This window comes from Myxine glutinosa, chromosome 1 (assembly GCF_964187855.1).
Source record: "Myxine glutinosa chromosome 1, kmMyxGlut1.1, whole genome shotgun sequence".
Taxonomy (NCBI): Eukaryota; Metazoa; Chordata; class Myxini; order Myxiniformes; family Myxinidae; genus Myxine; species Myxine glutinosa.
Genome location: NC_136261.1, coordinates 246,407,710 through 246,420,286, shown reverse-complemented (window position 1 = coordinate 246,420,286; position 12,577 = coordinate 246,407,710). Strand labels below are relative to the sequence as shown.

The 12,577-nt window shown below is 47.6% G+C and overlaps 1 protein-coding gene across 3 annotated transcripts in view; it reads left to right on the top strand.

Moving 5' to 3' along the window:
• B3GALNT2 (beta-1,3-N-acetylgalactosaminyltransferase 2) overlaps positions 1–3,981 on the top strand; it is a 71,611-nt gene extending 67,630 nt beyond the window's left edge. For all 3 annotated transcript variants that reach the window (XM_078785739.1, XM_068129777.2, XM_078785745.1), the window contains exons 12-13: positions 368–424; positions 2,510–3,981. In XM_078785739.1, coding sequence (XP_078641865.1) covers positions 368–424; positions 2,510–2,707 — 255 coding nt within the window. In that variant the 3' untranslated portion in view covers positions 2,708–3,981. The remainder of the gene's footprint in view (positions 1–367; positions 425–2,509) is intronic.
• The last annotated feature ends 8,596 nt before the right edge of the window (positions 3,982–12,577 follow it).

The window sequence follows — 12,577 nt, the reverse complement described above, 5'->3', positions numbered from 1 at the left end:
CCTTGAGTTCCTTTGTCCTGGGGGAAAGTATATTAAACCGAATACCGGTTGGTGCTGGCTGAGATGTTGGTGCTGGCTATGAAGTTGTGTTACTGGCCTAAACGCTACGTCTCCCATGCATGTATCCTTATCCATTAATAAATCTCTTGTAAACCGTCCGAGTTGAGACAAGGTGCTTATTAAACCCACAACACAACACAACACACACACACACACACACACCGCCACCACACCACACCACACCACACACACACACCTAGTGACATGTACTTTTATTGACAACACTTCTGTTTGACACCACAAAGGCTTGCCTGGTGCACAATTAGTAGTGCTGCAATGTCTCATATCTATAAATTGTTTTGTGCAGGGAGAAGATGTATCCATGGGAATATGGTTGGCAGCCATTGGTCCAACAAGAATACCTGTGAGTATCCAGTGTTAAACGTTTTGATAATATTTGGTTGTGGTGAAAGATGGAATGATTTGGAGATTTGTGGTTTTAAAAAAGGATTATTTTAAATGTCATGAATTTTGTTAGAATCAAGATTGTCTTCATAGTGTACCTTCAAATTTTTATTGTGGCCATTTTTTTTGTTACTGTGCAGCTTGCTATTCTCACTGATTGTTGAGCATGTGAATTTCATGTTTATGAGAATATAAGACCTGTCACTTCACTGATGGGAATACCAATCTTTGTGTAATTGCTAAAATAGAAACAGTTGTTGTTAATGGGAAAAATATAATTAGGCGGTGTATAGATACCGGACTTGCTATACACCCAGGGAGTGAGGAGGGGGAGATTGTTAATGGGATATTCATCACGGCCTTTTTCGATGCTGAATTACGAATATATGCACAACACACTATTAGTAAGATCAAAATAAAAATAATTTCTCACCTTCGCCATCGCTTTTCGCCACGTGTGCCCAAGTATCCACACACAAACCTACCCTTTTCTGCATCGCAAACCTTCCAGCGAGTTCCCCAAATCCGCCGTCATTGGTTTCATTGAAATCCGTGAATCTGTTCTCAAGTTATAGCACGACAAACAGACAGACATGGCTCCTTTTATAATACAGACGAGCATATAAGACCGTTCGCTTTGCTGATGGGAATACCATCTGTGCTGCAATGGATAATTTATGCGTCAAGAACAAAAAAAGGATTCCTGGGAGATCCTGCCCTCCGTGCAGGGATAGCCAGCATTGTAAGTTGGCGTTTGCAGTTTCACCACGTGTGCCCATGTACCCATAACACAAAGCTTCCTCTTTTTAAAAAAATATTTTTATTTTTAAATGTGTCAAACACCTTCCTGGGAGTTCCCTGAATCCACTGTTGGTTTCATTGAAATCTGTTAATCCTTTCTGAAGTTGTAGCACAACAGACAGACAGACATGGCTCCATTTATAATCTTACTATAATTCACCAAATGTCCGTCTGTCTGTTTGAAGGTACCGTAAAAACTGCTGAACCGATCGCAAAGATATTTTGGGTGGGTAATCTTGGGACCCCTGGGAGTAAAATAGGCTATTTAATTTTCCCATTTTCAGCTTTGGTCTCCAGCATTCTCAGGTTTGGACTCCCACATAACATTCGCGTTTGCATAACGTTCATTGTGACGATGTTCTCATTGTGACGATGTTGTGACGATGTATGTGTTCACTGTGGTGTTTGACGTGACGGTGTGAACGTAATTTCGTAATGTTTTTCGTTTCGCAATCCTTTAATGAACGTTTAATGCCCTTCGATGTCCAGGGCCGCACGCGCGCTACACTTGACGGGCCAGTGTGTGCCTTGCCCTTCGCCGTCAGGCTCAGGTAAACCGCTGAGCCCCATCCGTGATGGGGACTGGGGCTTGAGACAGTGTCCCACGAACGAGGAATTCCCAGTAAGCGCGAGTCATCAGCTCGCGTTGATTAAATCCCTGCCCTTTGTACACACCGCCCGTCGCCGCACAAACATCACAATGAAACACAATCACATCACAATGAACCACCAATGTGGGATGATTTACGTGTGATATGATTTGACGGATGTTTATATGAATCGTTTAAAATAAAAAATTTCTGCCTTCAATTTCTGATATTTTGCCTTTTCATTTCGGCTTCCCAATTGAAGCCCCGCCCGTAGGGCGCGTACCGTTGCTAGTATAGATACAAAGCTAGATACAAAGTCTCATCTCATTGAAGAGTCAGGTGACAAAGGGTAGAAGGCATTGACAGTGGGGCAGTGGGACAAAAGGCAGATGTAACAGGGGGAAGAATGCGCAGAAGAGAGAAGAGGGAATGAGACTGCATCAAGTCCCTCATTTTTAATATTTTGCAGAAGAAATATTGTTATCTTGTAAAATGCAGTCACTTGTAAAATGCAGACTTATGCAGTGAACGTGGCTGAATAAACCAGTTTGGTGACTGCATTGTACAGGTGTTACTGTTTCATTTCGCTGAAGATTGTTTATAGTCGACCCACTTAATACTCCAAATCCTCTTTCTCATCCCTTTGTGCGAAGGACCCTCGTTGGCTGTGTGACGCGGCCTGTGCACCTGGAATGCTTGTTTCTCCACAGTTATCTTCTGACACACTTTACAGTATGTGGGACCGCCGCCAGAAATGTGGTGATCCCTGCAATGATTGTCAGAGGCATGATGTTGAACTGCCACATGACCAACATCCATCCTTGAATCTCAAAGTATCCCCTGATCTATGAATTTCTTATTTACTGTACCCTCATTAGGCTCATTTACACCACATGTTTGAGGTCACTTGGGCATCATTAAGGCTAGCCATACCGACCCTAGCCATACCGAGTCCTTAATGAGAATCACAACAAATCTTATTGGTCATAGGCAGGGTGTTGAGTAGCGAGAATCACCTGCTCGAATACCAAGGGCATTGTGACTCAAACATTATTACAAAGGCAATTCTGGCTGTGTAGAAGCAGCCATTCAACATTGTAATGGTGACGTCATCATACTAATTGATTTCTGAGAGGAAGGAGAGAAATGGCAGACATTCCTGAGTGTGTGCAGGCAAAGAGTTTGTCTCGGTGCTTGCAAACCACGCAACTGCAGCTGTTGACCTCACTTTGGTCGGATAGGCCTGTACTGTATGACATCACGCACTAAAGAATACACGTCATGTGTTATTTCTTGATGGTCGGATATAGTGTGAACGCCAAATGCACTTTCACGGTCACAGCCGGCCCGGTCCCAAGTGGCCTCGAAGACTTCGTCAAAATGAGCCGACCGAGACAAAGTCTTTGAAACTTATTCTTAAATTATTTTATCAAAAGTCCTCAAGGACCCTACATCCTGAGATTTTAAACTTTACGTCAATGTTCAACTATTTAAAGACTGACTCCAAGTTGTTGGCAAAGGCTGATATTTGTGATGGTTTATCTTCGCTGTTTCTTGTTTGCCAAATCTATATAAATAAAACACAGTTTGTGTGTGTGTGTGTGTGTGTGTGTGTGTGTGTGTGTGTGTGTGTGTGTGTGTGTGTATGTGTGTATGTTACCGATAGACTCCTAAACGGAGAGGCTCACGTGCTTGATATTTGGCATAGACATGGCCATTGAGCCTGGGAAGGACATGGCCTACCTAAAAATATTTGACGAGATCCATATTTTTTATTCATATTTACCTCAGCGCATTTCAGCGAGGAACATTATATACGGAATCTCAGCCGGTGCCAGAGCAGCTCGCTGATTCGCTCAGAGCGATCACGTGATGTTCCATCCTCGCTGCCAGACCACTGAACGGAAAATATATAGAATGACCATTGCCATTCACACCACATAGGTGGAGATGTAGCTACCGGGCGCCATCTTGGTTGGCACTCGATGCTGGGCAATGGTGATTTCGGTCATGCGTTTGCACGTAATTCAGAGCGAAAGCAATTGCGTTTTTTCACCTTTTGTGCGATCGTGTTTTGTGTCGATTTTGGCGATATGAATTAAACGTCTTTGCAACAGCTGTGAAACGTCTTTCCACAACCCTTCCTTAACCGATTGAAGCAGTTTATTGCCGCACAAAATGGCATTTTAACAGTTGTCTGGCTTTTAAAATCTGGGACACGTTCAAAACAAACGAGATCTGCGAAGCGAGTTGGTCGAGTCGTACTAACCAAGATGGCAACACGGCGGCTACACTTTTCACGGAGTATGAGCGTTCTATATATTTTCAATTCAGTGCGCCAGACTCGCTCACGTACTTGATTTGTGGCATAGACATGGCCATTGGTCCTTCACGGTGTAATTTGTGCGAGGCTTTTGTCCGAGTGAGCTTGAGTCGAGAGGGCGAATGTACGGGTCTCCCTTCCCCCGCCCGGCAACGCCGGTACTGGAGGGCGTCACAGCATCGGTGAGTCTCCAAATCCGCTTCGTGCTGTTGTTGCGAAGATGCAGGACGATGGCACGATTGTTGTGCTGCTCTCCTCCCATGAGAACTGCAACGTTATTGTTGACTGGCCCTCCCCTTCCTCCCCTCCCTTTCCCTCCCCCCTTCCTTTCCCTCCCCCCTTCCCCCCCCTCCCTTTCCCTCCCCCCTTCCCTTCCCCTCCCTTCCCCCTCCACCCTACCCTTCCCCCCTCCCCTCCCTTTCCCCCCTCCCTTCCCCCTCCACCCTACCCCCTCCCCTCCCCCTCCCTTTCCCCCCCCTACCCTCCCCCCCTCTCCTCCCCTTCCCCCCTCTCCTCCCCTTCCCCCCGTTCCCCTTCCCCCTCCCCTCCCCTGCCCGGCAATGCCGGGTACTTCTGCTAGTGTGCTATATTAAAGCAATCAACTGCTCTGAACACATCTGCGACATGCACCAGGACGTGCATGCAGACTTCATGAAAAAAAGAGATCCTCCTGCAATCCCGTTGACATACTTTGGAAAAATAATCACTAATTGAAAACGTCTGCAGTGTAAACTATGCAAGAGAAGAATGGATTTCATAGTGACGCACACCTTCCATGAGATCAGTACAAGCACAATGTGCACGGACAGACAGACCACACTTACAAATAGACATCCAATTCACCTGTGCACGTAAAGGGCAGCGGGTTATAGGGCAGCGGGTTATAGGGCAGCGGGTTATAGGGCAGTTGATAAAAGTATGCTTTTATTTTATTTTCCTTTGAAATTTCAAAGCAACCACTTCACCTTATTGGTGCATTTACACCTTCAATATCAACCTCGATAAACCTCACAAATTCATGTTTCTTTTGAAGTGGCCATCTACCTATTTAATGCACAAAAATAGGAAATTTAACATGATTTTTCCCGTTTTACTCTCACATGCATTTCTCGCATTATTCATTTCTCCGACCCACTCCCTTTTCCCTTCATTTCAACCACCTCCCCAATCAACCACCTTCTCTTACTTTTATTTGTTAGTTGCCTTACATGTGGTTATTTGTGAAGTGTCAAAAGTTTTGGTTGATTTCCAAAATGAAATGCTAAATGGAAGAAATACCAGGCAGCTGTGAAATGAGTTCCAGATTGTGGGTGGGGGGTGAGTTTGGGGGGGAATGAATTGAAGTTTCGACAAATAAATGAAGGTTGTGGTCAAGTTTCATTGGAATTGTCTGTGTCGTTTATGAAAACAAAGCAAATACCTGTTTTGGGGGGAAACCCCCCGGTAGACCCCCTTAGACCCTGATTTGTTTTTTATGCCGTGTACTCGAGTTCCAACATACCAAATATCATTTAAGCCAAGTGTTGTAAAATCAAGATACAACATCGTCCCAAAAGTAGGTTTAATCGAAATTCGTTCTCAACAGCATCTAGAGAGAAACCAATAAACATTGTATTAATATTACAGGTGAATACAGGTGCGTACAGGTGGTATAACTATAAATGAGCTTATGATATATATAGCAGAATCGTTACCTTTCTATGGAAGCCCAGAGGAGCTATAGAGTTACATTGCGATAATGGATGTACATCTCCTGTCTGCGCTGAAAGGCAGTCTCTTATATATAAGAGCCGCGAAGGTGTCGCGTAGCGGCCATGAGGAGAATAACATCAGTGTCGTAACTTGGATGACGATTTCATCACATTCTCCCCGCGCTTAGAACTTAACTAGGCGGTAATGAACAGCAGACACATACTGATAATTCAGCAGAGGGATACATAGGAATGCAAAGAACGAAATACATCGGAAGGATGTTACTGCCAGTCGAACGTCCAGGGGCCATCAATCCCGATGGCAGGGTTACTGCATTTCAACCTGTTAGCCTGGTTAGCAATCAATCCCCAGATATAGATGTATCGAGGAGGAAATCCCAATCAAGAAGATATCGAACCGAGCAAGCAGTGTTCATTCCAGGGAGAAGACGATGAGCCCGTGGGTAGCAGTAGTCTTACAGTGGGGTAGTCGGCACAGTAGCTAGATTAGATAATTTGTACCTCGTTGAACAGTGGGGTAGTCGGCACAGTAGCTAGATGGATAAGGTGTACCTTTGCGATATGCAACTCATTACATAAGGTGTGCCTTGTCGAAGAGCGAATGTCCATTCGTCGCAATGCAACGCATTTCAGGCAGATGTGTCGATGTGGATGATGTGTAAACCAGTAAGCCTCTTTACAATAAGCTGTAACAGTAAGTAAGATTACATGACAGGAGGCCATGACAGTGTAAGTCAATTACAGTAAGTCTGTACCTGCCTTGGCTCCCAAGGGTACATGGTCGATCCACATAAGATCCATGTCATGGAATTGCCGAGGGAGAGAACCGACGAGAGCCATAACGAGAGTTACGCGATACCCCGGAGTCCCCCTGTGTTGAAATCACGAGACTCGAGCGCTCTCTGACGGCAGCGCGTACGGATTACAAGCTCCGGCGAATAATTTCAAGCAAAACGTTTGCCACGGGTGCCCTCCGTAGGCTGCCCGAACGACCGGCATGACTGATTACGACGACGCACAAAACGTCCGGAACGCGCCTCCCCAGCGGAGCGTGCAGAACCTCCGTGATGCATACATCACTAGGCGGAGCCATATCGAGCAAAGGGCGCAGACGCTCCTTATCCGGAGAGACGGAGCCATGGGTCACGGTGTACCCCAAAAGGTCTACCGTGCGTAGAGAGTATTGACACTTCGCCGCATTCATGGTTAAGCGATATGTCCGCGCGACCTCGAGGAAGCGTTTCAGATTAGCGTCGTGATGCTCCTGGTCATACCCACAAACCGTAAGATTGTCCAGATAGACAAAGACATCGGTCAAATTCTCACGAATTGAATTGTCCCATGCACAAACCGAGAGAGAGTCCCGGCTGGACAAACCATCCACGGATGTCCGACCGATCCATCCATTCAACGCCTTCATTGCATGGCACGGATCCAGCCGGACCGCGGGTGGATCGACCAGCCACGGACGCAAAGACCCAGAGACCCAAAGACACCCATCGCCCCGGATGGACTGTCCATCCATGCAAGATGTCCCGGATGGATTGACCATCCACGGACTCAAAGACTCAAAAGACACAAAGACATCCATGGACGTCATCCTGGGTCCCCACGAGGGGCGAGTTGGGAGGCGTTATACCGGACGGCATCCGGGGGAGCAACAATAACCTCCAGGGATCCGGGGGAGCAACAACAACCTCCAGGGATCCCACCCCCCCCCCCCCCCCTACCGAGGTGGCAGCAGCGCGCTGCATACCGAAGTCAGACGACCTTCACAGTCTGGGTCAGTCGGAGCCACAGTCAGTCTGGGGCAGAGGGAAAATGGAATCAGACGAGGCGTCTGCATACCGAAGTCAGACGACCTTCACAGTCCGGGTCAGTCTGAGCCACAGTCAGTCTGGGGCAGAGGGAAAATGGAATCAGACGAGGCGTCTCGCAGTCTCGAAATGTGCGTGGATACGAGCCAAGAACTCTGTCCGATAAACAACAAGCCCAGAGTCAAGGGCGAGCAGGCAGTACGGTGCCCCCGTTACTTGCGCAGGTGACAAGGGAGTCGGGCGCGACGCTCAATGTCACCATTTCACGAGGTCACCGTGTACTCCCTAAACGGCGCGGGCGCGCGACCTTGAGGTAGCGCCGCGTTACGTAGTTTACGTCGTTTACGTAAAGGACATTTGGTACGTAGTTTACCAAGGTACATGGAAATGTAAACGAATCCCCGATGAGATCGCGTGAAGCACGCAATTACGTTAATGACGCTGTAAAGCAAACGCGTGATTCAGTCGATGACGTCATCAATTGGTTCGGGCGCGTGCGGGCGGGTTTGACGGCGAGTTCCAGCTGAGCGGTATCCCCAGACGGAGTAAAGTAGCACTCCGAAATCTAAAGTCTCGCGTCCATTGGGCAGCAGCATTCGAGCGGGCTGGAGATCGGTATACGGAATACGAACCCGGCCGACGAGCGAAAAGTATTATCTAGGGCGCACCGCGTACGAGGGAAACCGAAAGTTGAGCTCGGCCCGTTGAACCAGTGCGGCTTCGCCGAGTCGAGAGGGTGAGCCCGCCGAGTCGAGGGGCGAGCACGCCGAGTCGAGAGGGCGAGCATGCTTGGCAGCGATAGACTGCACGACCTGAAGTAGCGTCTCGTTTGTTAGCTTTCGGGTCAGAGGATCGAATACATATCACGCCTTGAAGTAGCGTCTCGTTTGTGCAGCTTTCGGGCCGTGTTTTGTCCGGAGTTTTAGACATAGGTAGCCATATACAATACACATGGTATACGATCATCTTATAGAATACACATGGTATACGATCATCTATCATAAGCATAAGCCCGAGTGTCGTGAAAGGCTATGAAGGTCCCGCTCGACGTCCATAGAAACTCATCCGTGCTGTGGCGAGTCCCCCGAGTGGGGCCAAACGAGCCTCACGCGTTGAGGCGATTCCGGGCAGCGGTGTTCGCCGGCCTCGCTGAGTAGCCATGCGTAGGTGGGATTCCGACCAGCAGCAAAACGGGGTCGCCGGCCTCACAGAGTAGGGCCTGCGAGGGGAATCGCATGCGAAAGGGGTCCATCCAGCGAAGATGCGGCGCGCGCAACTGGCACGTCGTGCATAGTAGGGATTCCATCCAGCGATGGTGCAGCGCGTGATTCGCGCGTAAGAGGGGTTCCGACGAGCAGCGATAGGAATCGCCGGCGTCGCAGAGAGTGCCCGCGATGGGTGCCACGTGTGGCTTCGCGTCGGAGGTGATTCCGAGCAGCGCGATGGGTGCAGCGCGCACGATTCGTGCGTAGGAGGTGATTCCGACGAGCAGCGATAGGAATCGCCGGCCTCACCGAGTAGGGCCCGCAAAAGGGAGCAACGTGCGGCTTCGCGGCGAGGAGGTGATCGGAATCAGAATGGAATCGCGGGCCTCCCGAGTATTAGCCCGCGATGGGTGCAGTGCACGACGATTCGCGTGGAGGAGGTGATTCCACCGAGCAGCCGGAGTGAGCCGGCCGTGTGAGGCACGGCGTGATTCCGACGAGCAGTGCGCGATTCGCGTGAAGGAGGTGGTTCCACCGAGAAGCGAGTGGAGGGCGAGCCGGCCGTGTGAGGCACGGCGTGATCCCGACGAGCAGTGCGCGATTCGCGTGGAGGAGATGGTTCCACCGAGTAGCGAGTGGTCGGAGTGAGCCGGTCGTGAGAGGCACGGCGTGATTCTGACGAGCAGTGCGCGATTCGCGCGGAGGAGGTGGTTCCACCGAGTAGCGAGTGGTCGGAGTGAGCCGGTCGTGAGAGGCACGGCGTGATTCCGACGAGCAGTGCGCGATTCGCGCGGAGGAGATGGTTCCACCGAGTAGCGAGTGGTCGGAGTGAGCCGGTCGTGAGAGGCACGGCGTGATTCCGACGAGCAGTGCGCGATTCGCGCAGAGGAGATGGTTCCACCGAGTAGCGAGTGGTCGGAGTGTGCCGGCCGTGTGGAGGCACGGCCGACATGGGAGTCGTGATCACTCGCGTGGGACTCTCATCTCGGGCCGAGGCACACAAGTCGAGGAGGTTCCGTTGAGGCGATTGACGATCGGAAAGCCGTTAGCGTTTCCCGCAACTGCGGCTAGACTCGTACCTTCGGCTCCAAGCACGTCCGTCGACCCGGCGGGTTTTCTGCCGCAGGTCGTTGCTTTGGCTACGTAGTTCCGAAATGAAATGCTTGCGTGGTTCCGATGCATCCGGTCCCTTCTCCGTGGCTTACGCCAGCTCGACGGGTCCTCCGCTGGGCATTCTTCTCCAAGGCGAGCATTGCAGGAGCGTGGGCATTATCTCGATTCCGAGCGATGTCAGGAGAGGAATTTCGATTAAGTGTTGTAAAATCAAGATACAACATCGTCCCAAAAGTAGGTTTAATCGAAATTCGTTCTCAACAGCATCTAGAGAGAAACCAATAAACATTGTATTAATATTACAGGTGAGTACAGATGCGTACAGGTGGTATAACTATAAATGAGCTTATGATATATATAGCAGAATCGTTACCTTTCTATGGAAGCCCAGAGGAGCTATAGAGTTACATTGCGATAATGGATGTACATCTCCTGTCTGCGCTGAAAGGCAGTCTCTTATATATAAGAGCCGCGAAGGTGTCGCGTAGCGGCCATGAGGAGAATAACATCAGTGTCGTAACTTGGATGACGATTTCATCACACCAAGTGTGGCCACAATCCCATTAGCAGTTTTCCAAGAAGAAGTTGCAAGTTTTTACAGATGCACTGACAGACGGATGACGCGCCATCCCATGAGGTCCCCAAAACTATGTTCCAGATGAGCTATAAAATAAATTTCGATGAATGGAAAAATGGAAGGCCTATTTTCTTTTGGGTACGAGTTGACTCGGGTCTAAGTTGATTCAATGTGCAGAAATTGGGATGGGAACATTGTCTCCATTTCCCTCCTCAAAGTCCTCTTTTCTGAAATTAATATTACGTACATATAGGTATACATGTATGTTCAACACAACACACGTTATATAGTTCTAATACAAAGTTTACAAATCAAAATGATAACGTCTGTAATGTACCTAATGACAACCGAAATTTATTATAAAATGACAAATTGTGGGGAAATCCATAGTATTGAAAGCATTTTAATAATGCAAACAAGGCTTTGGGAACAGGACTAGAGGAGGGTGAGGTTTGGGGAGGTGGAGGGGAGGGGGCGGTTGGAATTCCTCGTCCGGACCCAAACATATTCATGTAAAAATGCTTTACTGTAAAATTTTCTGAAATAATTTAGAATGAAAGACCTGTCATCTCCAAACAGCTCCTCCCCTCCACCCCCCCCCCCCCCCCATCAATATGTCCAAATGAACCAAATGTTGATGATTCGGAAGCGTGCAAGAGACAATACTCAAAATAACACCTCCACAACATTTTCCCATTGAAATGTACACAATTATCCAATATTGGCCAATAGAGGGCGCTGTTTAAGTGAAGTATTATTTAAATGCATGTTAATCAAAAACTGGTTAGTTTGGGGATTGTGGATTTTGATATTAGCACTCAGCATACTATTGACGAGTGAATTCAAGTGTTTCCATGTTGCCCCAAGAGATCCACCACGGAAATCATTTTCTGGACACATTTTGGAGGCACGCCTCATGGTCTATTAGGGAAATAGCCTTCTGTCCCCCATGGGGATATTACCTCTGCCACCGAAGGGAGATGGAGGTTATGTTTTCACCCCTAGCTGTCTGGTTCTCTGTCTGTGCACACGATATCTCAAAAGGTTGTGGACGGATTCGGCGAAAATTTAGTGGACATGTGATTTTGGTGAAGATCTGAATACGGATCCGGATAAGAGAATATTTAAAATTTATAAGTGAATCTTCACCATTGAGAGGTCCAAAAATTATATATAGCACGATATTTCAAAGGTTGTGGACGGATTATGATTAAACTAGGTGGATGAGTTGGTTAGGTGACAATAACAAGCCGATGAGATTTTGGTTCAGGTCCGAATCCAGATCCGACCTATCAGTGGAATACGCTTCTACTGGGTGTCGTTATAGCTTGATTTATATGGGATCAAGAGGTCATATGTCCCATTAGCTAAAATTCTGTTACCGAGCTAACTTGTGAACCAATGATGAGATTTTGACCAAACGTTGTATAATTTTATATTATTATGCAAAAATAAACATTCGATTTTGGGGTCAAGAGGTCAAACATCAGAGGTCACGATAAGTTACAATTATTTCGTTACTGCGATAACTTAAGAACGGCTGAAAGGATCTAAGTCAAACTTGGTACAGGTATGTATAATGATGAAAAGATGAACTGATTAGATTTTGGGGTCAATAGGTCAAAGGTCATGTTAAGTAAAAAATTATGTTGCTGCATCCACTTGTGAACAAGTGATGGGATTTTGAACAAACTTGGTATAAATATATATGATGCAAAGATGAACTGATTGGATTATGGCATCAACAGTTCAAAGGGCAGAGGTCATGCCAGGTAAAAATGTGATACTTCAGAACAGCTGAATGCATTTAAATCAAACTTGGTACAAGTATTATAATGTGGCGGAGGCATATTGGTCGACGTGACGTTGAAGAGTGTCGTTCCAGTTTAGCAATTCTTCACCATTGAGATATGGGGCCAAAAATGAAATATAGCTTATTTCAAAAAGTTGAGCACTGATTCAGAAGAAACTTGG